The 27,922-nt window shown below is 41.3% G+C and overlaps 2 protein-coding genes across 2 annotated transcripts in view; one reads left to right on the forward strand and one right to left on the reverse strand.

Moving 5' to 3' along the window:
• Nucleotides 1–13,505: 13,505 nt before the first annotated feature.
• Nucleotides 13,506–27,922, forward strand: part of LOC311038960 (phospholipid phosphatase-related protein type 5-like) — a gene marked incomplete at its 3' end in the record, with an annotated part of 127,915 nt that continues 113,498 nt past the window's right edge. Inside the window, exon 1 of the mRNA XM_084048591.1 lies at nucleotides 13,506–13,715. Coding sequence (XP_083904717.1) covers nucleotides 13,512–13,715 — 204 coding nt within the window. The 5' untranslated portion in view covers nucleotides 13,506–13,511. The remainder of the gene's footprint in view (nucleotides 13,716–27,922) is intronic.
• On the reverse strand, nucleotides 16,315–17,617 carry LOC311038959 (uncharacterized protein C14orf93 homolog). Its single transcript, XM_084048590.1, has 4 exons — nucleotides 17,561–17,617; nucleotides 17,143–17,234; nucleotides 16,815–16,933; nucleotides 16,315–16,707 (listed from the first exon to the last, which is right to left on the reverse strand). The coding sequence occupies exons 1-4, from the start codon at nucleotides 17,581–17,583 to the stop codon at nucleotides 16,438–16,440; spliced, it is 504 nt and encodes a 167-aa protein (XP_083904716.1). The 5' UTR covers nucleotides 17,584–17,617; the 3' UTR covers nucleotides 16,315–16,437.

Consider the following 27,922-nt stretch of genomic DNA (forward strand, 5'->3'; position numbering starts at 1 on the left):
TGTATATCTGCTATTTTTGAATAGCCAAATATATCTAAAATGACACAGATGCGTTCCCGCATTGAATGGGTTAATGTGTACTATTATGGAAAATATGAATATCCACCCAGGGTGAAGTGAAGACGATTTTTTTTAGGAAGATTCGGGCAGAAAAACAGCATGACCACAGCACAACCCCAGGCCTCCTGGCCTGGCCAACAAGTATGGGGCAGAAGTATAGTTGTTCCGATACCGATACCAGTATCGCGAAAGAATTCCGATAACACATAATTTATCACGTGATGATAATGTAATTTACAGTCATATTTTGATCGCTTCATTCGTTTTATACTCTTACTGTACTATACTTTACATTATGATTGTACTAACTTGTAGCTGCACATTAACAATTATTAATGGGATTTGTATTTATTCCTAGATCAGTGGTTCTCAAACCTTTTAATTTCAAGCACCGTTTGGTTCCATTTGTACACTCAGGAGTTACAGACCTGTAAGGGTCCATTTGTAACCCCCTCAAGGACCCCTTTGAGAACCACTGTCCTAGATGTGTTTAAATTACACACTGGTATCGGATCGGTACTCGGTATCGACCGATACGCAAGTTATGGCTATCGGAATCGGTTTTCGGGAAGGAAAAAATGGCATCGGTACATCTACTGAGGTGTCATCTTGGACACCTCTTATACACAGAGATGCTCTCCCTAAATGGAGATACATATGAACAAGCTATACTAAGTGACAGTACAATATATAATAATGCTGACTGGTTAAGTTAAGGACGTCCATGTATCACTTAGGACAGAATATATGCTGACACAGAGAGTAGAAGTCACAGTCCGTGGGTGAAGTCAGCTGTTGGCTTGACAGCTGCAGTCAAATCTAAACGAGTACTTTGGTAAGAGAGAATTAATTGTAGAACTGTGTTCTACAAGGTTGAATATAAGTAGAATAAATACACATTTGACAGTCTATTATTCCTGCTACCACAGTACTGTATTACTCAAGTGAAGTGACTTACACATTTCATTTTTATTTTTATGGCCCCAGATAGTTTTTTACTCCCCCTTGCAGACATACCCAGTGGTGGACAAAGAGAGCCTCGTTACTTGGGGTAATACTCCTAGTCAAACATGACTCAACAAGTAAAAGTGTATAAGTCAATACAATTTCCATAATAATTAATTTGTACTACATTTACAGAACCTGTAGCCCTCTGAAACCACCTAATATATGCACTGACTTGCTGGTAGAACCACTGTGCTACACAAAGCCTATAGACAAATCTTGATTGAAATGCAGTCAAATCAACAAAATGGGCGGTCATTGTCGCTTTCATTTAGCCCCCCTCCAACACGGACGCACGCATAGGCGTACTTGCAAACGTACGTAAGTGCGTGCGAACGCACGCATACATACGCGTATGTGCACGCACACACACACGCACACACTTTTGAGAGAGGTAGTTAGGTAAGATGTACAAACATCCACACTTCCAGCTCTAAGTGCTTGGTAATGCTTCCATCCCCATTACCCACATCTGATTGCCTGTGAGTCATTCCATTTGAGGGCTTTTGATGCATCCATGGTTGAGAGTATAGACTGAGAGATGTCCTCCTCCCCACTTTGAAAACCACTTGTTGTAGTGGGGATTTAAGTGGGTGCAATAAACACAGTGCCGTTGTATTCTGAATACAGTGACAACAATGACGAAAACATCTTATCGTATCTGAGAGGGTACCAGTGTTCTCTAGCTTTATTCAAGTCCAGTGAGAGAAGAGAAACTAGCAGAGACTGGAGCAAGGCGTGGGCTGAAATGAATTCAGCTATTCTGGATACTGATTGGCACTTTCAAAGTCATCCTTCTATGGATAGACAAGATTAGAGGGATATTTTTTCCTGCTTCTTTCTTTCTTTCTTTTTGTGTCTCCCCAATGTAATCGTTGTGCCCAATTATTTCCTCCTCACACACATTTCTGTGTGTTGTCTCTGCTGGATGAAATTTTTAACTCACCTGAAAATGCATTTTCTGTTTACTATAGAGCTGGAGAGACAGGGAGAGACCGCGGTACCGAACAAAACCTCCACAGCAATGACTACTATCAGAATACACAGCTTTACGTTTTTAACAATAAACCTCATTTAACCAAGACACATCACTTACAGCTCCTTTAATTGGACTTGTTTTGGTCTCAAATGCTGACATTTAACTTTGTTGAGTCATTAGGACGATGGATATCAGTGATTTATTTGATGTCACCCTCTGCCTTTCTGGCCTGTGTCTGGCAGTGTTGCCATGTCCGCTTATTATAAGTGACTTTGGGCTTGTTTTTCTGTAAAGTTGCTTGTAAATATTGGTAGTTGCGGGTTTGTGTTTCTTTGGGCTTGTTTCTAAAGTGTAGTTGCCTATTTGGGCTTGCTGTGTAACGTCGTTCAAAACAGTGGTTCTCAAGCATTTTCATGTCAAGGACCCCCAGATTAATATGTATTTGTCCACGGATCTGAAAATATTTTGTACCAGAGACCCCCGTACCAGAGTTGTGTTGTTAAAATGTTTTAAAAATATGCTGTCACTTTTTCAAGAATGTTTTAGAAAAATCTACAAGCTCACAACGCATCGCATCTCGACGCAGTGTGAGCTTGTAGTTCATTCATTTTCAAATAGCCTATGTAGCTATATATAGGTTTAAAGTGCTCATGTGGCCTAGTCGCTTCTTTTGGGCTTGTTTGTTTTCATAGACCTGGTTGCTTGTTTCTCTCGCAAAATCTGGCAACACTGGTGTCTGGCCTCAGAAGTCTGCTTATCTGATAAGTCTGCTTATCTGATGATTGAAATGTCAACTTCGTCTGTGCCTGCCAGACAAAGTTTGTATTACCATACTTGTTTTTAGGATGACAACGTTATGAATGCCATGTTTAAATGTTTTATCTAAAAATAGCCAAGCTAAAAATCTACAAGGTTCATGAAAGAATGGATCCATCTTGCCAGTGCCTTGTATCAACGGTTCAGCCTATGTTCAAAGTCACTTAAATTCTAAGCTCACAATGTGTCGCGGCACAACGTGTCGTGAGCTTTTAGATCTGCTATGTAAATAAATAAAATAAATATATACAACATTTAACAACACAAATCTTGTATGGAGGTCCCTGGCAAACAAAATATATTTTCAGATGGGGGTCCGCGGCTAATTGGGTGAGGAACGTCATTCCTCATTGTTGAAGGGATGGCAAGTCTATGTCCTTCCAGCAAGACACCATACTGAACCGTACAGTAAGTGTCTGCTCAGTACAGCTTGAGTGCTGGTTCTTGTGCTGTACCGTGTGCTGGCCATCCTTCTCCACACAGCTGCATCACCCCATGCACTGATCTCTCAACACAGAGTCTGCTAACAGTAGAATCTGTCAGCACCACTGCCTTAAACATGTAATGTTGTTAGTAGGAATAAGCTCAGAAGCACCCGGGAGGAAGTGGATTAAGAAAGGGGGAGGAGCCAAACTGAGTTCCTGTTTTACACAAACAAAAGAGTTGGTGTCCCAAAAGGGGGATTTTTTGCTACCAAAGGGGTTGCCAGCTTGCCCGTGCTCACACACTGTCCCTCTGCAGCTGCTCTCTCAGCTCTTCCAGGTAGACAGCGCTCGCAGGGGGGTTCTCCATCACCATGTCCATGCAGATGTTTGTATCTTCGAACAGCTCTTTGTCAGCTGACGTCTCTTCTCTCTTAAAACCGGGAAAGCGTCTGAGTCGTTTTAGTTTTTAGCTATAAAAAAATAGTAGATCTTTGAATTTATATTATATATTTTTAAAGCGAACATTTTTTACTCAAATCTTTGCTTCTGGGGGTCCCTGGAACAAAATATTTTTGAGATGCAGGTCCATTTTGAGATGCAGGAATGACTCACAGGACACCGGGCTAGGGGCTGGAGTCGAGTCTATAAAATGTAGTTTTATAATAATAATATTATTTGAGGTCTATGGGCATTCTTGTTAATTAGATCTGCATGGTTTTGGGTCTTGGCTGACTTCACAGATGCTAGGTAGGCCTTTAGGCATTTTCTAAGGATTTCATAGGAGACCTGTAATTTATCCCTCTTCGATTTTCTTTCAGCACTCGTAGAGGCATTTAACCAGGGGGTACCAGCAGTGTCAGGCTTGTTTTTGGTGGGTTTTAAAGGAGCTATCACAGTCCAGGGTGTCTGAGCAAGTGGAGTTGAAAAGTGTGCCTGGTTTCGGTATCCGTGCAAGAGGTGATGGCGTCTGATATACAAAGTGAGTGAGTGAGCATGAATGAATTGGAGAAATTAGTAGCTATCATTGAATTCATAGAACGGTTGAGGTGGTGGACCTGAGGGGGAGCCGGCATAGTGCAGGACAGCATAGATAAAAAAATAATCATTGGTGATCAGAGACGCCAGTGCTAATTATATCAGTGATGGAGATCGATAAACCAGAAGAGAGCACAAGGTCTAGAGTGGGACCTTTTTTATGCGTTGGACCTGAAACTGACTGTGTGAGATTAAATGAGTCCACCTAAAATTAACAGTCTAACAGAGCGAGATGCCATAAAAGAAAGAAGGTCAGACAATTCCTCAATAAAATGTCCATTCAATTTTGGAGGCCGATAAACCAAGGCACACAGGATGAGGATCGATTTTCATGAGTTGGACTTCAAAAGTTGAATATACATCCACTGGAAGGCATCTGCATTCAAAAGTGTCCTTGACTCTATGGCTATTAATTGGCTAATTATCCAAATGTTTCAACATATTTTTTTGTTGCAACAATTTTATACACTGAGCCTATGCATTGCATTTCAGTAATAAAAGTGAATAGAAAACGAGTCCAAGAAAATTTGAGTAGTCTATTTTTGTAATACAGAGGTATGGTCACATATACCTCCTATAAAAAACTAAATTACTCAATGCTGACATTTGGTCAGCAGTTGGTTTCATGAATTAATGTATATAGACAATATTGTAGGCCAATAAAAAAAAACGAAACCTTTGGCTGCCGGGCTTTCTCCTAATTGGATAACATTGGTATACAGACTGGAAAATGAATGTTCTGGTTACTAAGGAGCATGAGAGACAGGGATACCCATGTTACTGAACAAACACTCTATAGAAATGATCACTATCAGAATATAAAGTTATTTAACACTTATTTTAACAAAGCAATATTACTTACCCTACCGTTAAGACATTTATAATGGGAGTCCGCTTTAGTGTTCTAAAACATGCATTATTTTGCATATTATTATATAATTTTGCACAAAGCAGCACTTTCTGAATGTGTGCACTCCCTCAGGGTTAAGTATAGGCCTTGCACTGTGCACTTTATTTACATACATTTAAATATATTAATTTGCCACAAGTTACCGTGGGTGATTAATTCTACCCTTTTCTGTCCATGTGATATATCTGCAAATTTCAACAAGGTGGTTATAGTACTGTAACTTCTCTGTTTTCAATTCATGTCAATTTGATTATAGTGTATCTATATACAACAAGTTGTCTCAAGACACTTTACATGTAGAGCAGAGACCTGACATTGACCTTATTATAGTATGGTACCCTTTTTGTTCACTCGGTCTGTGTCTCAGAGAAGGGCTGTGGACAGTTAAGGAACCCGCTTACCATTGACATCATCGGTAGGAAGGTTTGGTCATTTCAAATAAGATTTCAAATTGTATCAACCCATTAAAACCGGGAAAAGCATATTTGATTGATACCAATATATTGGTATCAAAATGTACTTAAAGTACCAAAAGTGGAAAGCACTCATTATGCAGAATTTCCCATTTTACAAGTTTTGAAATGTATACAAATCTTTTGAAAATAGCAGATCTACAAGCTCACAATGTGTTGCATTGTGACACATTATGTGCTTTTAGATCGGTTATTTTCAATTGGCCGAAATGTATATAGGGCTGAAGTGGGTAATGTATGTTTTGTTATAATAATAAAAATCTACATAGTAACTAGTAGCCTGCCCCAGCGTGTCTGATATCTGGCATAGAGGGGCGGATTCAAAATCTCCGGAGAAAACAGCTGGGGGCTCCCATTGGTTTATCGATCTGTGCGCCCGCCCCCGCTCCACTCCGCGCCCCTCCTCCTCCCCAATGTGCAGCATTGAGAGCCCTGACGTCTGAACACTGAACATTTGGAGCGACGCCCACTGCACTGTGGATGGTTGGGGAAATGAGAGGTTGACTCCCACTTCCTATGCCAGGAATGTCAACAGCTTGGTCCAGGCTTTCTTTTTGAGCAAAACGTGAAGGAAAATAAAAGCCTGGAGATCGAGGCTAAGTAGATAGTGACTAAAGTTTTAAAATGATTGTATTGAAGTAGAATTGTACTTGTAGATGTAGATGTAGTGGAGCAGAAGTAAAGGTACTAAATTGGAAATACTCCAGTAATGTAAAACTACCTCAAAACTGTACTTAAGTACTGTACTTTAGTAAATGTACTTTACACCACTGGTGGAGATAGAGAGGAGGGGGTGGAGTGTTTTTTTGTATGTTTTTGTCCTCAGTCATAATATGACATTGTTTGATAAGATTGACGTTGAGGACTGGTCCTTCTAATTATCGAGCTGCAGAGTCCTTTAGTATGTAGTTTTTTTTTCTTTCATAGACTGACTGATAGGCTGGTTGACGTGCTTTTGGCTGATGTCTGCTCTAACTATTTGATTATTTTTGTGTCAGTTTGGACAGATACGTGGGCCGCTGTCATTTGAATTCTCAGGCTGATTTTTGTTCCCAGTCCGCCCCTGCAGTGCTGTTATCCTCATCTTGTTACATACTGAACACAATCTGGATATCGTTGCTGTCGGGCGGAAACCTCTTATCTCCATATTCTAACTTTGTGTGTGTTTTTTCATAAATTAATGCCCTACTTGATCATACTACAGCGTCACACAAAAGTATCAAAAGTAGCAGATCTACAAGCTCCGAAAGCTTGTAGACCTGAAAAGTAACAGTGTTGGACATATTAGATTTCCACCCGACAGAGACAATACCGTGGCTGTTGGCGGAAACTTTGTATCTCCTTTGTATCTTTTATTTTTTTCATAAACGTTGATGCTGTGCAGCTTTGTTTACATTCCCTCGGCATGAAAACCGTGTCAAAATGTACATCTTCTGTGGGAATACTGTACTGTACAACGCAAGGCTTGCACCTATAGACACTTTCAACTGTAGTTCTTTTACCAGACTTTTCTCTTTGGGAGACAAGAAAAGAGTTCCTTTCTAGGGCTGTGAATCTTCTGCTATCATGATTTGATTCCGATTCCGATTCTTGGGGTCAAGATTCCATAAAAAATATATTTGTTTTCAATTCAAAACGATTAAAAAAAAAAAAGATTCTCATTTTAAAATGATTCCCAATCAGTTTTATCGAAATTATTTGAATTCACAACGTCTTATTGTTTTCATCTGGACTTTAACAAACAAGTGTAGCCTAGTTATTTCCAACAGCTCAAACTAAATATTTATTTAAATAAAACGATTTTTGCAAATTGTGAATCGACTTTGAATCGTTGACAATAAGAATCGCAATTTTTACATGAATCAGTACTGTCTTTATGCCTGTAATGACATAATCCCAAAATAGGGATTCAGAACATGGCCCCACTTAGCCTCCCATTTGCATTTGTGTGGAGCGTGTGCCCTGAGCGCCCCAGGCGTGGCACTCTGCCAACGTGGCACGTGGAAACGTAAACATGTCACAGTGCATCTATCTGCCTGAGTGCTGCAGTGACACACACAGTGGAGCTGTGTGGGCATTGCACTGCACTGTACTTTTAGGTCATATATGGGCAACAGGCGGCCTGGGGGCCACATGCGGCCCCCACCTTCACTTAATGCGGTCCGCAGGTTAATATCGGAATATATATTATTGATTTCAGCTGTTACAATTCCAAACATGCTCCACATGACCCGCTTTAATTACTTCAGTCTATATTAGTAGCTTAATTACTAGTATTAAAATGTTATTGTCTTTTTCACGACCAGTGTAGTTCATAAAGATAACTTAAGTATTACTAAATGCATTTGGAATTAAATACAAATGTTACTTTTCAGGATTCCAATTAAGAAATAACACAAAAACAATCTGGATTCCAATTCAAAAATAGCAAAAATAGCAGATTTACAAGCTCAAAACGCGTCGCACTGCGACGCGTTTTGAGCTTGTAGATCGGCTATTTTTGCTATTTTTGTGCGAAAAAAGTAAAAATACGGAGGGACAGTATATGCAATGTGGCCCTCTGGAGTGAGTGTGGAAATATAGTGGCCCTCTCCATCATCAAAGTTCCATCACCCCTGTGTTAGGTCCTCAGTGGACTCAGCCGTGTCAACACAGGAGATACATGCACAGTCACTGCTGATGACGACATGCTGCCTACTAGGCCAGCACTTCTCAAAACCTTTTCCTGGATCAGGGCCTGCACTTGAAAGTCTCAGAAAAGTCTGCGGCCCACCCATCTGACCACTTAACCCGTTTAGACCTGAGGTTCCGATTCTACAAATGTCTTCTAAATCCTAACAGTTTTCTGAAAAACGTATGTTGTAATAATATCAGTGGTGCTCAAACTTTTTCATGTCAGGGACCACCCGAAATGATATGTATTTGGCCGCCGACCCCATCTCAAAATATTTTGTTCCAGGGACTCCCCCCCCCAGAAGCAAAGATTTGAGTCAAAAATGTTCCCTTTAAAAATATATATATATTCAAATATTTGCACATGTTCAAGATTTTTCAAAAATAGCAGATCTACAAAGTGCCAGGCTATGAGCTTGTATATCTGCTATTTTTGAATAGCCAAAGTATAAAATAATGGATAAAGCGGTTACACCTAATCCATTGAATTTTTGGGGAAAATATTGAAAATGTTTGGAAAATGTTGAATAATAATAAAAAAATATAGCTGCAAGCAGCGATAATATGGGGCCAGGAGAGAGAAATGATAATTCCTTTAACAGGTCAGTTCATGAAAGTCCTTGCGGTCTTGTTTCCAATGAGTGCCTGTGAGCAATTAGGGGTTAAGAGTCTTGCTCAGGGACAAATTTCATTTCATCGACACATTTGCTGACCTGGCCTGGAATCGTACCTGGGGCAACCAGAGTCTCTGGCTCCCTAGGCGGGCTCACTAACCACTCAGCTATGGCCACCCCTCCGAGAGAGAGAGAGAGAGAGAGAGAGAGAGAGAGAGAGAGAGAGAGAGAGAGAGAGAGAGAGAGAGAGAGAGAGAGAGAGAGAGAGAGAGAGAGAGAGAGAGAGAGAGAGAGAGAGAGAGAGAGAGAGAGAGAGAGAGAGAGAGAGAGAGAGAGAGAGAGAGAGAGAGAGAGAGAGAGAGAGAGAGAGAGAGAGATACGGAATAGATTGAAGAGACATAGAGAGAGACAAATGGAATAGATTGAAGAGACAGAGAGAGAGACATGGAAACGGAATAGATTGAAGAGAAAGACATGGAAATGGAATAGATTGAAGAGAGAGAGAGAGAGCGCCATGGAAATGGAATAGATTGAAGAGAGAGAGAGAGAGCGCCATGGAAACGGAATAGATTGAGTCATGTTTTTTGCATTTCAACTTAAATGAGTCTGCATTAAGTGAGGCTTGAACCGGCAACCTTACGGTCATGAAGCACTCTTAGGTAGCTGCAACACTACCTATAGTGCTATATCTTTGTCCAGGCTGATATTGTCTGTTGAGGATCACAAACTCTTGCCTTCTGTCATGACCCAAGCCCCTGTTTCACTAACACTAAGATCACTCGTTCACAAACCATTTACCAATGAAGAAATTGTACATCTCCTCAGAACCAAAATTAGTGAAAGTAGCCGATCTACAAGCTCACAAACCATTAAAAGTTGTCAGATTGTACATTGGCTATTTTCACAATGAAGTATGTTATACATTGAAAAAACATACTCTCATTGCTATCTGAAAAGTTGTGAGATTGTAGATCAGCTGTATGTAAAAAACACTCAATTAAGTATTTCATGTTATCTTTAACAATTGCAGATGTATTCATTGATAGTCATGTTGTGTGAAATGCAACTCAGATGAAGTCTGCACCAAGTGAGGCTTGAACTGGTGACCTTCAGGTTGTGGGGCACACATTTAAGCGAGAAGCCACCAACAGACAAGAACCTGTGAAAAAGGAGATCACACAGATCATACAGTTTCACGCAAATAGCTGAAAAATCCTGGGTTTAAGTGTTTTTCAAACTGCTCAAGATTGCGGACAATCTAAGGGCGGTGCTTACTGGTCAACGTGATAGATGTGTTCCTCATTAGTCAAGGCACATGTGTAAGCAGGTCTAATGGCTGTCGGCCAAACGAGGCATGACTTTTGCCTGTTTAAAGTTTCAATTTTCAAAAAATTGCTATAGCGCCCCCGTTTGACCAATTGGAGTAAGATTGGTTTCAGTGATATTTGGAATGGCCCTTTACATTTCTGCAAAGTTTCAAAGAATGGTAAGTCTGCATGTATGTGTTAGGGGCAGATGAATAATTGTCATAAAACTGCAATATTCATTGGCTCATTAAAGCTTCATTTTTTCACTTATGGAAGATATTTTGCAAACGTTTTTTGGTATAGGTCCAAAGTTCATGTGTAAAAAGTTTCGTGCAGATTACTCAAAAATCCCAGGAGGAGATAGGTTTTAACTGTTTTTCATATAATTCCAAATGGTGGGAGATCTAAAGGTCAGAGGTCAAAAGTCAGAGTGTGAAAGTTGTTCAGCATGAGGAGACGCATGTGTGCATCGAAGTTTCATGGCTGTAGGTCAAACACGGCATGAGTTGTACCTGTTCAAAGTTGGCATTTTTCAATTGAGTGCTATAGCGCCACCTTTTGACGAAAGATTGTGAGAATTATTTCTTGATCGTTTTTCATGACCATCTATCATATGGCCGAGTTTCATAAAAAGCGACTGCACGGTTCAGCCAGAACTGCCAAAAGTGGCAGAAGAAGAAGAAACGGAAATAATGCGAATAACAATATGGGTCCATGCTGGAAGCCTGGCCCCATAAAAATGTTTATACATATATCTTCTCTTCTGGGGGTCCTTGGCACAAAACCTTTTCAGATGGGGGTCCTCGGCCAAATAGATATACATTTGGGTGGTCCTTGACCTGAAAAAGTTTGAGAACCACTGAGATAGATGTGTCCGTGCTGCCTTGCTACAGTGAGTGTTGAGCATGTTGAGCCGGTATAGCCAGGCCGTGCACGGTGAGCTGTGGGTCCAGTGACAGAATGACACGTTAATGGTGCCATTAATCATGTGTCACAGCAGCTTAATCCGTCAAGACCGGGAACGCATCTGTGTCATTTTTAGATTTCGTTGGCTTCCAAAAATAGCAGATATACAAGCTCATAGCACGGCAAAGAGTGCTGCCTTATGAGCTTGTAGTTCTGCATTTTTTTTTTTTATCGTGAAAATGTGTGCAAATCTTTGAATATATGGATTATTTTTTAAGTGAACTTTTTTTTAACTCAAATCATTGCTTCTGAGGGGTCCCTGGAACAATTTTGTGATGGGGGTCCGCAGCCAAATACATATCATTTTGGGGGTCCTTGACAAGGTATAAGAGGTTTGAGAACCTCTGATAGGCTATATAGCAACATACGCTTCTTCAAAAAACTGTTAGGATTTAGAAGACATTTGCTTCTGGGTATTCTACAAATTTTGTAGAATACCCAGAAGCAAAGATTTGAGTTAAAATGTTTGCTTTAAAATATATACTGTATATATTCAAAGATTTGCACACATTTCATTAATAGCGTGGCACTCTGAACTATGAGCTTGTATATCTGCTATGTTTGAATAGCCAAAGAAATCTTAAAATGACACGGATGCATTCCCGGATTGAATGGGTTAATATACGCTCTCCATCTCCATCTTGTCTGTCCTCACCCTGTCCATCTATCTTCCTGTTGTTTTGTCCCCCCCCGTGTCTATTCTCTCCCTGTCCTGAGTCCAATGGCATCTCAATTCCCTTTTTACTGAGTAGAGCCTGGCCGATGCCAGAATTTTGAACAGTCCTAGAACGTGGATTATTGAGGTTTTGACCAATGTTTTGTAAAAAAACAACAACAAAACACATATTTCATCTTTAGAAATCTAAATATCTTCATATAGTTAGTCCTAAAGATCACCATAAGATGCAACTATTTCTATCTTCTCTCTCTGTGTCTCATAGGAAGGCTGCAGACAGTTCAGAAACCTGCCTGTAGGTTGTGACATCATCGGTAGGCAGTTGTGGTAAATTCTATCATGACATGTCCAAAATAGCAACACCAGGTTGGAAGGGGTTAAACATCAGCTACATAATCGACGATACCGATGTCGTCGTCAAAACAGTCAAATAATCGCTGATAATATCGGCCAAACCGGTCAAGCTCTACTTTTGAGATCTCTAGTAGCATTGTCAATTATTTGTTCTGTTGCTAAATTCATTGTTGTTGTTTTTTATCCAGCTAATATACGCAACGTTTCTTCCATGAATATTTTAATCGATTAGGCTGTTTTTTCTTTTACACGTCACCTGACAGATAATGCAGATAGCATGATAGCCTCATGCGCGGACAAGCTTTAGGTCCAGTGCGCGTCATCAGCTCTTCAAACGCCGATACACGTTCGACACAAGCTGTTGGATTTGGGATTTGAAAAAACGGCACATCGGTGCGATGTGTTGCTTCAGCGAGCAGGTCATCCCCCATCTTGCTTTCTCTATCTCTCTTTCTCTCTCTCTCTGTCTCTCCCCCATTCACACATTATTCTCGTCTTTCTCCATTCATCTATCTGGGAATGCATGGAGCCGACTTTTCATAGTGTCACGCACGCACGCATGCACACGCATACACACACACCGAGAGCGCGATGTTCTGACGCCCTTTAATAGTGTCACACACACGCACGCACGCGGGCATACACACACACACGCACACACACACGCACACACACACATCGAAAGCAGCCCCCGCTGGCTTACACACTCACACACCCATCTCTCTCTCTCTCCATCTCTATCTCTCTCCCCTCCTCCCTCCCTCTCACTATCTCTCTCTCTCTCTCTCTCTCTCTCTCTCTCTCTCTCTCTCTCTCTATCTGTATGTGTGTGTGTGTGTGTGTGTGTGTGTGTGTGTGTTCAGTACAATCCGGTACGAGTGAGTGAGTAGAGCAGGGGAAGGGGAGCGGTGCGTTCGCACATCCATCGTGCCAGAAAAGCGGGCTCCGCTCACAACCGCGCGAAAGTCATGACGCGCCCGTTAACAAGATCCCCGGGAGTGATGATGAGCGTCTGAGCGGCTTTCAAAAAAACGAGCTTGCGTGTGCGCCGCTAAAGCAGGGCGAAGGCAGGAGAGAGAGAGAGAGAGAGATAGAAAGAACGATTGAGAGAGAGAGAAAGAGGGGAGAGTCTCTCCACCTCCTCCGTCTCTGTGCGCTCCTCTGCCGTGGAGCGGGGACCTGTTCGATGCAACGCTCCCCTCCACGCCTCTCACGAACATGCTTTACTTTCAGCTGGTGATCATGGCGGGGACGGTCATGCTGGCGTACTACTTCGAGTGCACGGACACCTTCAACGTGCACGTGCAGGGCTTCTTCTGCTACGACCTGGCCTACACCAAGCCCTACCTGGGACCCGAGGAGAACAGCGCCATCCCGCCCGTGCTGCTGTACGCGCTGGTGGCAGGGGTGCCCACGCTGGTGGTGAGTTGACCCCCCCGACACAAGTTCCTAATATACACAGGGCTGGTTTCTATGAGTCACTGACTAGTAGTCGGTGGCTTTATATTTATGTTTCTTGTGTTGTTTCAATTAGATCCTGCAACCTAACACAGGGGAGATTTGGAGAATGAACTTGAAAGAAATTGCAATCGATTGGGGGTTGGTGGAGGTTGGGGGTGGTGGGGTGTAGTGTGGTTTTAGGAATATAAAGAGACTGTCACTGCGATTCATTGCCTTGAGCTGTCAATTCAAGGCAGCATGTCGACCACAGCCACCTCATGGCTCTAATTAATTCCCCAGTTAAGTCAAATTGTTCTTTGAAGCACAATGGTCATATTACGGTTTCCCATTTCGCATGACTGATTAAATCTTTTCACTGTGTAGCCTATTTCTGGACCAGCCTTGAGAAGACACTTTATTTGCTTCCATTCTCTCTTTGTATGTATCCTGCTGTACAGTAGCTCTTGTCACTTGTTCACTCCTTCCTGTTCCATCCATTCCTCTCTCTCTCTACCATTTTGTTCTTGCATCCGTTGCATCATTTTCACTTTTCTTCCATGATTGTATTTGCTTTCTACCATTTCCTCTCTGTCTCTCTGTCTCTCTCTCTGTCTCTCTCTCTCTCTCTCTCTCTCTCTCTCTCTCTCTCTCTCTCTCTCTCTCTCTCTCTCTCTCTCTCTCTCTCTCTCTCTCTCTCTCTCTCTCTCTCTCTCTCTCTCTCCCTCTCTCCTGCCCCTCGTTCTATATCCAGTGCCGCCCACTCTGGGTAGCTATAGCCAACAGGCTGATGTCTGTCTCAAAATGTCCTTGCTATCTTACCCCTCAAACCCTCTCCCTTAGTGCACGTGAGGCATGCCTTTACAACCGCTGCGAATCATAAGAAGAGAGCCCCGAGCATGTTGGCATGGCAGGCGGAGGGAAGCCTGGAAGCAAGCAAATTGCACTCAAAACGATTTAACGGCGCTATAGTTTTGCTCTATCGCCTCTGCCGCCGCGGGCGTCGCTCTGCGACGGTAGCCCTTGTTGCGCTGCATACGTTCTGATGTAATTAAGTCTGGGATGTCTTCACTCAACCTGCCAACGCCTTCACGCATGTTGTAGCGGAGGAGCTTCGGCGCAAATACACTTCGCTGGGATTGAGAGTGAGAGATACAGCCAGAATAGAACAGAACCGAAGACAATTGACGGCGCGTTTGCTTTCAGACAGCCAGTGAACGGAACAGGCTATAGGACGGACGAGGACATTTCATTTTCCGCTCCCGAGAGGCACCTGTTCTCTTCATCCCCTCCTACCTACAGTTGAACCCTAGCGTCCACATTCTAGACATGTCATAATAGGTAAACATTCAGAGAAAATAGCCAAGCTCACAATGCAGTCGCAAGGATATTTGGTGTATGAGTAACCTCACGTCACCAGGCTTTCCACACGGAGGAAAGCCTGGTTTTCACTCCAAACTGACCCAGAACAAAAAAAAAAGATGATTTCCGGTTGTGGGTTCCTGTTGGTGCCGCATTGTTTTTGTTCCCCCACATAACGAGAATACATTTTATTAGTCCCACTACAAGTTCCAATAAAGGATGGATATACCAAACGATTATCATACCAAACAGAACGAGAATACCAAACTAAACAAAATATAGCTACAGTATGGGGAATCTTTTTGGAGATGCACTGGCGTTCTTGGTTTCTGCCGTGGGTTATATCTGCTCTACACCAGATCAGAAAACCGTAAGAGTTGATCCCAGAGAGAGCGGGGGAAAAAAGATAGGGATCAAGTATCACTGCGCAAAAAAGAAGGTTCCGGCTATGAAAACAGATGAAAATGAGATGTAAATTCTGTGAAAATTTGTGTATTTACAAGAATTTTCCACTCGGAAAACTCAAAGTTTTCTGAGTCGGTAAACTCCTGTATGGTACCAAATTAAGTATGCGTGACCCCCTGCTGGGGTTGCTGCCAGAAAATCACAACTTCAGCCCTAACCTGGATTTCCACAATTTGGGAGGGGGGAGATCCCCCCTCCCTCCTCCCTATCTCGAGTAATGCTACTGAGCATGTGCAATAAGCCACCTATGATTGGCTGTGACGTAGGTGGGCATCCCTCCCTTATTTTGGGGGTCACATTGTGTGTGTGGGGGGGGGGGGGGCTCACAAGGTGACCCCCCTCCTAGGGATCTGGGAGGTGGTCCCCCCCCCCCCCCTTATTCCCTTATTTTATACATACATATATATATATATATATATATATATATATATATATATATATATATATATATATATATATATATATATATATATATATATATATATGTATGTATGTATTTATTTAGTTATATACACACACACACACACACACACACACACACACACACACACACACACACACATACATATATACATACAAGATTCTGAAAACAAATAGGCAACAATCTCAGTCAGGTAAATTGTGTTTATTGATAAATAAAAAAAAACAGTATACAGTATACTTTGGCTATTCAAAAATATCCTTTAAAACAGTAAAAAATCCCCATCTCCCCATCCCCACATGTTTTTTCCAGGGACCCCCAGAAGTTGTAAAAAACTCCCACAAAGGGGACAATAATAACAAAAATAAATTGTAGTTCTGTCTCTCATGCAGTGTCTTGCTGAACGAACGGCCTCTGCTTCTCTTTGGAGTCCCTCCACCAAACTGGACAACTTAACAGTTACTGTGTAAGAGAGCTAAAAATGAGCTGTTCTGTGCCAGTGTGTCTCGCCGCACGCGGTGGTGATGAAGGGAACGCGGGTCTCTTCGGTTGTCTTTCCTCTCCTGAAGCAGAAAGCTCCTCATCTCTCTCGGGTGGAGATGAAACAATCCACACCGCCCGTCCATCTACGATGCCGTCCTCTTCATCTGACATTAGTTCAGGAACTGCATGCGCCCACACGGCCCTTTCTCCATCAGACTCCAGACATGCAGTCCTGGTGGTCATCAACTGTAAAACATAGAATAGCAATTAAATTATGTATTACATTACCATTATTACAGGAACACAGAATGTAAAACAAAAAAACATCTTACAAACAGTTCCATATAACTTACCCTCAATCTTCTCTGTCGGGTCTTCATTGAGGCATTCATCTTTTTCTTCTGGTCAGCATTCTCTGGCTGGTCCAGGCGATGGCTTCTTCTCAGAGACTCAAAGTGTGTCCTGCAAGCCGCTGAAATACAAGGAAAACACAATTAGGATCTATTTAGTTGTTTATCTACACAAACAACACAATTCCACATCTACACTGCTCTAAAAGAGAACCTACATGTGACTGCATTTTTTAACTGGCCCCTGTAAAAGTCTAAGCTTTTACTGGGGCCAGTGGTGGAAGATGTACTTATATATTTTACTTAAGTAAAAGTAGCATATATTTCTTACCCGTTATAACGACACAGTCTTCGTCGGGGAAAGCAATGCTGACCTGATCCAACATATGGGTCATCACTGCAAGATTATGTGGAGAATTGATACTGAAAATAAAAAGGCAGCATGTTAGTTTATTCCAGCACACACAGCCACCAGTTCCAGACTCCAACCCCCTCCATTCAAAGCTCACACCTCCACCCCACCCTATTCAAAGCCTGCATCAAAACCCACCTTCCCCTCCCCCCTAATTCAAACCTCTGTTTCTGCCTGAGCTTACTGGTTCCTTTTTAGAAGTATTTATCTCCTAATAAAGTTGTTGTTTTGTTGTAAAGCGACTTTGGGTACTAAGAAAATCGCTATATAAATGTTATGTATTGTTATTACTTAGCTGGGGTAAATTACACAGTGATACAACAAAAAAAAAACGTACCTTTCTTTTGGATCAAGTCTCATGGCATTGTTTTCAGAGTTGTGTAGACGTCTCACCGCCTCCTGCAAACAGAAAGATTCACAAAGTTAGTTGGACTATAAAAGCATAAAGGCATTCTCGCCTTATGTGGACACACACAGCCTATTTCCAGACATAATTTCACTTACCGCAAGCTTTGAATTCTTTGCTCTTTTAATCCTTTTTGCGGGCAGTGTAGAATCAGTGGCATTCTCAGCAGCAGTAGTAGCAGCACCATTCAACTGCTCGATCTTCTCGAATCTATCTTCTAAACTTTGAAATCTCTGTTCTACCATTTCTTCAAATTTCGACATTTGTCGCGACAATCCATTCAAAGCCGTGATAATACTATTTACACGGTCACCCGACACAGGGCTTTCTCGCGGAGTCGACTGCCGCCGATCTGCCGCAGATCTGACCGGTGTAACGTCTGGTTCTCGCCCAGAGCCTTGAGGCTGGGCTGCATAAAAAGCCAAGGACCGTTTTGTTGCCATTATACAACAATAGACAGCAATGTATCCACAAAGTATCTCACTCCTTCCAACAGTAACCAGTAGTAGTTATTGTAAGTAAGTAGTCGTGTGGAGCTCAGCACACACACAAGTGTTTACTTTTAAAGAGACTCACACAGCTCAGCTGTGAGGGTAAACAGGATGATAACCACGCCCCCACAATGAAATGTGCTGTGATTGGAGGGGGTCCAGTATGGACATAATCTATTGGCTCTCTTAATGTTGTTCTCAATGTTGCCAGGTTTTGCGAGAAAAACAAGCTGTCAGGTCTATGAAAACAAGCCCAAAAGAATTAAGTGCTATTTTTAAAATATATATATATATATATAATGTTGAAGGGGAAAAAAAGGTTGTACTTTTACTTAACCCTGCAAGACCCGGATATATTTCTACTTGCAAAAAGTAGAAAGGAGGACTTTGGAGAGGAAAATATAATGTTTTTAAAAAAAAATGTTTTCGTAAGGTTTTATTGAAATGTTGTAATATTACAATTGGGTCTAACAGGTAGCATCATTTCCTATAGGCCATTTTACTCACTGTCAGAATAACATGGCAAATGTCTATATACTTCACTAAAACAACTTAAGGGTTCATTTATATGGTTATGGTTTATTATTTGGCCTCAGAAAAGTATACATTATGAATAATATTTGGCCTCAGAACAGTACATTATGAAGAATAACATCAATAAGACATATTTTTAAGATTGTAGTTTATTTTAGTCGATGTCCACGTCACTCTCTCCATTCATTACAATGTCCAACACATCCCTTGCAGTGAAGCGAGGCTCTCTCCTTGCTTGTGGCATTCTGAAATGAAAATAAAGACATACCTTTAGTACATTAGTAGCACATCTCACTGCAGGTACATATTTCACAAGTCGCACAATACTGTCTGGCCAAGCAACCTAGTGTAATTTGCTTATCCTCACAAAGGATAAGCACCATCATCACTGATGGTTCTTAGCCTAACAAAGGGATTGAGGATGGCTGTAAGTGGACAATCCCCAACACCCATCACATGAACAATGATGAGAGAGTCTTAACTGGGCGACTCCCTATGAACAATTACCATACACTGATTGCTAATCACAAACATTACCAAAATGTGTTGCTAAAACATTATAGGCAATGAAATGTTATAAGCTAATGCAGTATATAGGGGAACATACACATATAACTGTATAAATGTATTGTGAAAACTAATAAGACCCCACTCCACTCCACTCTGCCAGATGAACAGGTGCATTGCTATTTGCTACCATAATAACAACATATGTACATGTTCTAGACATTCTAATGATCACCCAAAAAAATATTACAGACATTTTACTTACTTTTTTTGTGAGGGATCCTGTCCAGTGAAAAAGAGATTTTTCTTCCTTCAAGGATTTTCAAGTTGTGACAATATAAAAAGTACATCAATTCTCCCACTTTTGTTATACTAAAGCCTTAAATGTGCCAATTTTTGTATTCTTTGATGCTTTTTTTTAATCATAAATCTACTTTAGCATCTGACTTTTAACTAAGCAAGGTATTGTTATGATTGCTCTGAACATTTCTGACAGAAATAAACAAACATTACATACATTTTCATAAAATATTAAATAAATAATCACAGAAAATATAGGCGTGACAGGGTTGAGACTAGGATAACAGGGTTGAAGTTGGTAAACGGGGTTGAAGAGACAAATACAGCTTAACATAAATAGTTGTTTTTAATCTCAAATGCAATGTAATATTTTCTATAAACATTGTATTTCATTATGCAACCATTTAAGAAGAACAATAGACATCCATTTTAATTTAACTGAATTTTATTAACACTGATGATACTGTACTGGGATGTGTACTGAGTACACACACGCACGCACGCACGCACGCACGCGCGCACGCGCGCGCACACGCGCGCGCGCACACACACACACACACACACACACACACACACACACACACCATTAAGTCTGTCACCTATTCTTATTCACTTAGATTATATATAAAAAAAAAGATTAACAAATGAAGCCCTTTTTTAAGCCCTTAACAAAAACCTTGAAAAGTATAGTTTTGTTTTGTTCCATTTTTGCTTTGGTAATGGGGAGAGGGAGAGAGAGACCCCCTCTTTAAACAAAGAGTGAATTTGGATGTCAAAGGAAATGGCCAGTCTCCTGCTGGGTCTTTGTCTGGCAGAGGAACGGTAAATCACTGATTTCCAAAGTATATAGACGAATTTCACAGTAAACATTTTCAACTGTAAATTTCCAATGACGTACAAAAACACCAGCAAACTGCGGGTTCACTGAGCAACTGCAAATGCCCCAAAATGCCCATTAATGCCTCTTTTCTTCCAGTGTATTAGACTCCTGGGGCACCCCGGTCAACTGAAGTATAGAGCAGGGGTCTTAAACGTTTTCATGCCAAGGACCCCTAGCTGAGAGAGAGATGAAGCCAGGGACCCCCCAATACATACTTTATACAATTGTGTTGCAGATGTAACTTTTTCATAGATTTCATAGACAGCTACATAGATTTGTTCGACAGCACTGTCATCAGTGTATATTAGATTAATGTTAATGTGTATTTTCAGACATTTAACCACCATCAATACTTAGTAAACTTGGCCTTTCACTCTGTACTTGGTCTGCTCTTTTTTCCCTCTACAACACCAAACCTCTTTGCCGAATATAGCCGATCTTCAAGCTCGGTTTGTAGATCCGAGCTTGTAGATCCGAGATATGTTTGGCTAAAGTTGTCCTCAGCATAGTGATGCTATAGGGTTCAAGTGGTTAATGTAAAAAAAAATCCTATCACACAAAGATTTGGTGGCCCACCTGTAGTAACTCTGAGGACCCCCTTGGGTCCCGGACCCCCTGTTGAAGACCCCTGCTATAGGGTTTAAGTGATTGAGCTTGTACACTACTGTTCTCTCTATAGGATTCATCTCGTCTTATCAGGGTTGTCAAGGTCGTGCTCTCCACCACCGTGTCTCTGCCAATAGCTGGTTGTTACGTGACAATACCAGCCCACGCAAGCAGACACACGCACACACACACACACACAGACACACACACACACACACACACACACACACACACACACACACACACACACACACACACACACACACACACACACACACAACAAAGATGTGTCCTAGACATGCTACTATGCCACTTTAAAGTCTTCTTTCAATTCATCATGATAGGCGTTTTTGTAAATGATGGTCCCATTAATTTTCAAATTGATGAACAAGTAGTAGAGTATGCTTTTAGGGCTTCTACTGGTTCGACTGAGAGAAGACCTTGGACAGGGCGTACATGAGGGAAAAATGGGGAATTGGTGTAACGGCTAAACTGGGAGAAAAAAAGATAAAGGAAAGGCAACTTGTTTTATTGGTCCTATCGAAAGAATAAGTGACGCCTCCAGAAACTGGACTGGCTGACCACCCTGTCTTTATTCTTACGTAAAAGTATTTTTTGCCGAGTGAGCATGTAAGCTCGGGTAACACCCTGGTTCCCTGGGAATCCCACAGCGGCACCACGGTGCCACTGTTGTGTTGTTGGACACAGAGGAGCTCCGGTGGAGCAGCCAGTCAGGCTTGAGGGGGTTTTGTTTAACGTCATGCTGTCAGGAGGAGGCAGGTTATTCAGGGAGGGGTGGAGTGTGCAGTTGACAGTGCTGCTGGTACCATCACATGCAATAGAATGGCCATTTATGTCAATCGCAACTTGGTCAACCCTGGTGACAGACGCCTCGGCAACATGGCATCATAACCACTTGAACCCCATGTAGTCTTAGCGGACTCTCTCTTTCCCAGGTGTTTGCCCAGGTGGGCGTGGTTTTGAGGATAGGTTTAGGCATAATTTCTGAGGTTAACGTTAGGGTTAGGTTTAAGCATATAACCACGCCCACCTGGGCAAAACACCAAATAAAGAGGGAGTCCCATAGTCTTAAAGAGCTGGACTTGAGTACTGTACTTTGACCACTTTTTACCGTATACACCAAATAACAAATAACCGTCTAAAGTTCGCCCCCAGAATAATGGACCCAGGGGTTCAAGTGGTTCAGAATGACTTTGAGATTTAGATTTGCCTTGAAAAAGACATTGTTTGATAGTTGTCTTCTATGGCTGTATAGTGTAGGGTTGCCAACATCCAGAACTGGAGAAACGGGACACATGCACGCGCGCGTGCATGGGTCCCCCGTGCGCGCGCGCGATTTTTTTCCGGTTTCCCGCGGGTAAAGCTACTTTTTTTGTTACTTTATTTCGGTTTTAGAGTTAGGGTTAGGGTTGGGAACAGGCTGACATGCCACACAAACAATGATGCCGTTCCCACCGGAGAAAATCTCACACACACACACACACACAAGCACTCGTGCGAGCACTGTGCCTGCCCTGTCAACTGAGCGGTCCTAGCGCCCTTCGCATACAGCACACAAACACGCAGCCAGACACACTGCAGTGTGCGCAAACAGAAATATATTTTTTATTTTTCCCTTTGCACCGGAGTCCGGGACAAACAAAGTCCCGTACGGGACACGCCCCTTTTGGCTCAAATACGGGGCGTCCCGGCTAATACGGGACTGTTGGCAACCCTAGTATAGTGTCAGTCTCTTGCCCTGTCTTAGGACCACAATGTGATGGTCTTGGTCTTGTCTCTGTCATTCTCAGAGTTGCACACCCGTAAGGGTCCATTTGGGCCCCTCGTGGTCCCCAGACCTGAGGTTGAGAACCAGTGCTCTAAACAAGATATACACCACATGCCATTTTACACACCATTCCACTGTGGAAGTTTGTCCGTGTCGTGACCCGGGATCAGAACATGTTGGCGACCCAATTGTGGGCCCCAGCCCACTGCTTGATCAATATCGGCCTATAGCCTGCAGACTCCACCTCTTTCCATTTAGACAAATTAACATGCATGGTTTACAACCGTGCACGCCGTTGTTTGTGCCATTCATGTGAAGGCTGAAGCCTAAATGGCAACATCAATAGTGTCGCTCACTGACAATAACAGATTTACAACTGAAAAAAAATGTGACGCGATGCAATCGTACTACATTGCATGAATTATCCCTTAGGCTAGCAATTGGCACCACATCACTTAATTCAGTTCTTTTGCATACTGAGTCTTAAGCTGGAGTGCAGTGAATCCGTCATTCTGACAATAGTTCATTATTTAACAACCTAGCAAAGCAAAAGCAAAGTGACGCGTTGTGAGCTTGTAGATCGGCTGTTTTCAAATAGCCAAAGTATATAGAGAGCTGGTTAATGTACGTTTTAGTTAGTTATTTCAAAGTAACTACGGTAGTAATTAAAGTTTTCAAAGATTCTTTGTGGAGTAAAAAGTGCAATATCTGCCTCTGAGATATAGTGGAGTACTGTAGAAGCAAAAGTTTAGAAAATTGGAAATACTCAAGTAAAGTAAAAAAGAAATACCTCAAACTTTTACTAAAGTACAGTACTTGAGTAGATGTTCTTAGTTACTTTCCACCACTGCACCACGTACATACAGTCCCAAATGGATTGATAAACATGGCCCTGAGTGCTGAGCTGTGTCCTCAGTTGTTAACTCGGTGTACAAATCAATGCTGTGCCAATGATTATGCACCGCACAACACACTATTCAAAGGTTAATTGAACACATCTTATTATAGCCCAGCTAGCTTGAAGAATGAGATCAGATAAATCCTTTATTGATCCCTGTGGGGAAATTCGGGTGGCGTGGCAGCAACGGCAGTCAGAACGAAGCACAGGGTGGGTGCAGGTAAGAGTAGAGAGATAAGAATACCATACAAAGATAAAAGGCTGAAACTTCCTACAGTATCTCCATATTTTAACTTTGAAAAAAAAAGTGTTTTCATAAATGAACTCCCTACTTGATCATACTACAACAGTGGTTTTCAACTTTTTTGCGTCAAGGACCCCCAACCCCCAAATTGACACATATTAGCCTACGGACCCCCATTTGAAAAGAAATGCCAGGGACTCAACCATTTTGATCTCTTAGTTGGGGGTCTTAATCTACACTATATCATCATCATTAGTGTTCATTTAACTCTGAGAGTGTAAATGGAACGGGTCCATTTGGTTCCATTTGTACACTCTCAGAGTTACAGACACATAAGGGTCAATTTGGTTTCTAACTATTAATTTGGCTGGGGACCCCCTGGAACCCCCTCAAGGACCACTGGTGGTCCCCGGAACACTGGTTGAAAACCACTGCTACAGCATCACACAAAAGTATCAAAGTAGCAGATCTAAAAGCTCAAAACTTTTTTTTAGCTTTTTTCTGCTACTTTTGCATTTTTTTTCTTTGAATCCTGAAAAGTAACAGTTTTGGAGACGATATGATAAATAGACTTAAGAGTCTAATACTTAGACATCTGCACTCAGTCTGACTGAGGAAAAGACAGGGCAATGTAGAATTCTAATGCTTGTAAATTCAAATAATGTGAAGAAATTAATTTTAGCTACAGTATGATTTGTCATTCTCATAAACAATCAATATCGTCGCTGTCGGGTGGAAACCATTTATGTCCAAAAGCATTACTTTTCTGGAAATGGTGAAAAAAAGTTGTTGTAAATGTTCTAATGGAGCATAAATATTTGTAAACCATTGTTCCAGGGACCCCCAGAAGCAAAGATTTGAGTTACAAATGTTCACTTAAAAATATATATATTCAAAGATTTGTAAAAATTGTCATGATTTTTCAAAGAATTGCAGATCTAAAAGCTCATAGCACGGAATAGCCAAAGTATAAAATAATGGTTATAGCTAAAATCTAAAATGACATTGATGACACAGATGCGTTAACCCATTCAACAGGATTGAATGGGTTAAACAAACACACGGATAGCCTTGTATCATCAATATACATTAAATTTCACTGTTAACAGTTGGAAGGCTTCCATAGCTTTGCAAATATCTGGCCGTAAACGCTAGACATTTACAATGTACATTTATAGGGCAATTTATACCAAGTACAGATAAAACTGTATGTACTGTACAACCACCAACTTCCTGTACTCCTCATATCATGATTCCTCATGCGCGGAGAGCTGTTTTTTCAGCATTTTAAGTCCGTTCCATATCTTTTTTTTTTGTTCTTTTTTTTTTAAAGCAACTGGTATTCCTGTCTAGATATGGCCTTTAATATGTATGTAAATTCTGAAGGTGTCACTTATCTGTTGCCCTAACGTGTGTGTGTGTGTGTGTGTGTGTGTGTGTGTGTGTGTGTGTGTGTGTGTGTGTGTGTGTGTGTGTGTGTGTGTGTGTGTGTGTGTGTGTGTGTGTGTGTGTGTGTGTGTGTGTGTGTGTGTGTGTGTGTGTGTGTGTGTATATGTATGTATATATATATATATATACATATATATATATATATATATTCATCTATTCATGAATTCATGATTGAATTGGCCTATACAAAGAATCAGAATAAGAATAAGAATCAGCTTTATTGTCACATCACAGCACCACAGGTGTACAGGTGTAAATAAGTGGGTATTACGTTTTATTTTTTACTAGCAACCGTGAATATGAGAGCTTGGTACAGTGCAGTGTTCATTTTGACAGCACATTTATATATAGTTTTAGTCATTTGAATAATTTAGTCATATTTTTGTCACCTGAAATGTTTTAGTTTTAGTCTAGTTTTGGACTTCATCTATCAACGGTGAATATAAGGAGTATACAGTTAGTGTGTTTGTTTATTTTCATTTACAAGAGAATTTACACAAAGAGTCAGTAAAAATGTGAAAGAGAATGCCTAAAACCCCTCCTGGGGCTTGAGAAGTGGCATTCTCCGGGAATTCAATTCAATTCAATTTTATTAAAGTGTCAAATCACAACAAGTTGTCTCAAGACACTTTACATGTAGAGAAGAGACCCGACAATCCCACCCTGAACAAGCAATTTTTGCGACAGTGGCAACGAAAAACTCCCTCTCCCCCTGCCCTCCCCTGCCCGGGGTGGGCAGGGGAGGGGAGAGAGGATAACTATAGGGTGACTGAGTCTATACACTTCGGCTATAGGCTTTATCATAGAGAAAGGTTTTTAGTCTAGTCTTAAATATACAGAGTGTGTCTGCTTCGCGGACTGAGACTGGGAGAAGGTTCCACAGCTGAGGTGCCTGAAACTTAAATGCTCTGCCTCCTGTTCTAACTTTTTTGGGGTTTCCTGGAGCCGTAAGCATTTTTTTCATACTGTGGGCGCAGTGGTGTTCTGGTTGGTTTATAGGGCTCGATGAGTTCTTTGAGATATACTGGTGCCTGTCCATTGAGAGCCTTGTATGTGAGGAGGAGAACTTTAAACTCGATTCTGTATTTAACCGGGAGCCAGTGCAAAGAGGCCAATGAAGGAGTGATATGATCTCTTCTTCTGGTTCCTGTCAGTATGCGCGCAGCGGCATTCTGGACAAGCTGCAGGCTATTTAGGGACTTACTTGGGCAGCCTGATAGTAAAGCGTTGCAATAGTCCAGCCTAGAAGTAGCAAATGTGTGGACAAGTTTTTCTGCATCATTTTGGGACAGAATGTGCCTAACTTTTGCAATATTACGCAGGTGAAAAAAGGCATTTCTTGAAATTTGTTTTATGTGGGACTGAAAGGACATGTCTTGGTCAAACGTGACTCCCAGATTCTTTACAGTGGCCCTGGAGGTCAAGGTAATACCATCTAGGTTAAAATTCTCATTGGCTAATTTATCTCTGAGGTGCTTAGGGCCAAGTACAATAACTTCAGTTTTGTCCGAGTTGAGGAGTAGGTAATTACGGGTCATCCAACTCTTAATGTCTATAAGACATGCTTGAAGTTTAGCCAGTTGATCTGTTTCATCTGGCTTAATTGATATATACAATTGTGTATCATCTGCATAGCAGTGGAAATTTATAGAGTGTTTCCTAATTATCTCACCTAAAGGAAGCATATATAGAATAAATAGTATTGGTCCAAGTACAGAGCCTTGTGGAACTCCGTATTTAACCTTTTTGCGTAGTGAAGGTGTATCGTTAACGTTTACAAATTGAAATCTGTCAGACAGATAGGACTCAAACCAGTTCAATGCAGCACCCTTAATGCCAACCAGATGCTCAAGTCTCTGCAACAAAATATGGTGATCAATAGTATCAAATATATATTTGTACATTCATAGGATAAAATTACGTTAAATAAAACATTAATAGACATGTCATACAGATGAAAAAACAAAACAAAAATACTAAAAAATAATAATAATAAGCCACAAAAAGTAAACCTCCTGGGAAAATATTGAATGGACCCAGGTTAATTAGGCAGACCATATGGAAAGCATTTGGTCGTTCAGAGAAGCAATTTCAGAACCTTCTTGAATTGGTGAGCAGACAACTCCCATACAGTAGATATAATGGCAGAGAATTCCATATTTTAGACCCTCTGAAGCCTATATTAAACTGAGTTTGAGACGATAAGAACCATTCTTATCAACAGTGAATGTAAGACTGAATTATTAAGTCTGTTGACAGTTATCCTTAACAAGCATCTGGCATGGTTCTTGTAGTGCATGCCAGTGGTTCATATTAGGGATTGGACGATAATAATTTATTTTTGTTCATCGAAAAGATGAAAAATTGCTCACCATAATCATGACATTTTAATTCATCATCAAATCGTCCGTCATACACTGGACCTGAGTTAACTGTACTTGGACCACAGCTTGTAAATCTGCTATTTTTGGCTAATGCCTCCCCCAGAATATGGATGCTGGGGGTGCAAGTGGTTAACAAAAGTGTCATTTTAAGAGTTTTAAGCATTATGTTGATTATCGCGATAATATCGTTAATCGCAATTATTTTGGCCAC

Source organism: Gymnoscopelus microlampas (assembly GCF_963454915.1).
Source record: "Gymnoscopelus microlampas genome assembly, chromosome: 22".
Lineage (NCBI taxonomy): Eukaryota > Metazoa > Chordata > Actinopteri > Myctophiformes > Myctophidae > Gymnoscopelus > Gymnoscopelus microlampas.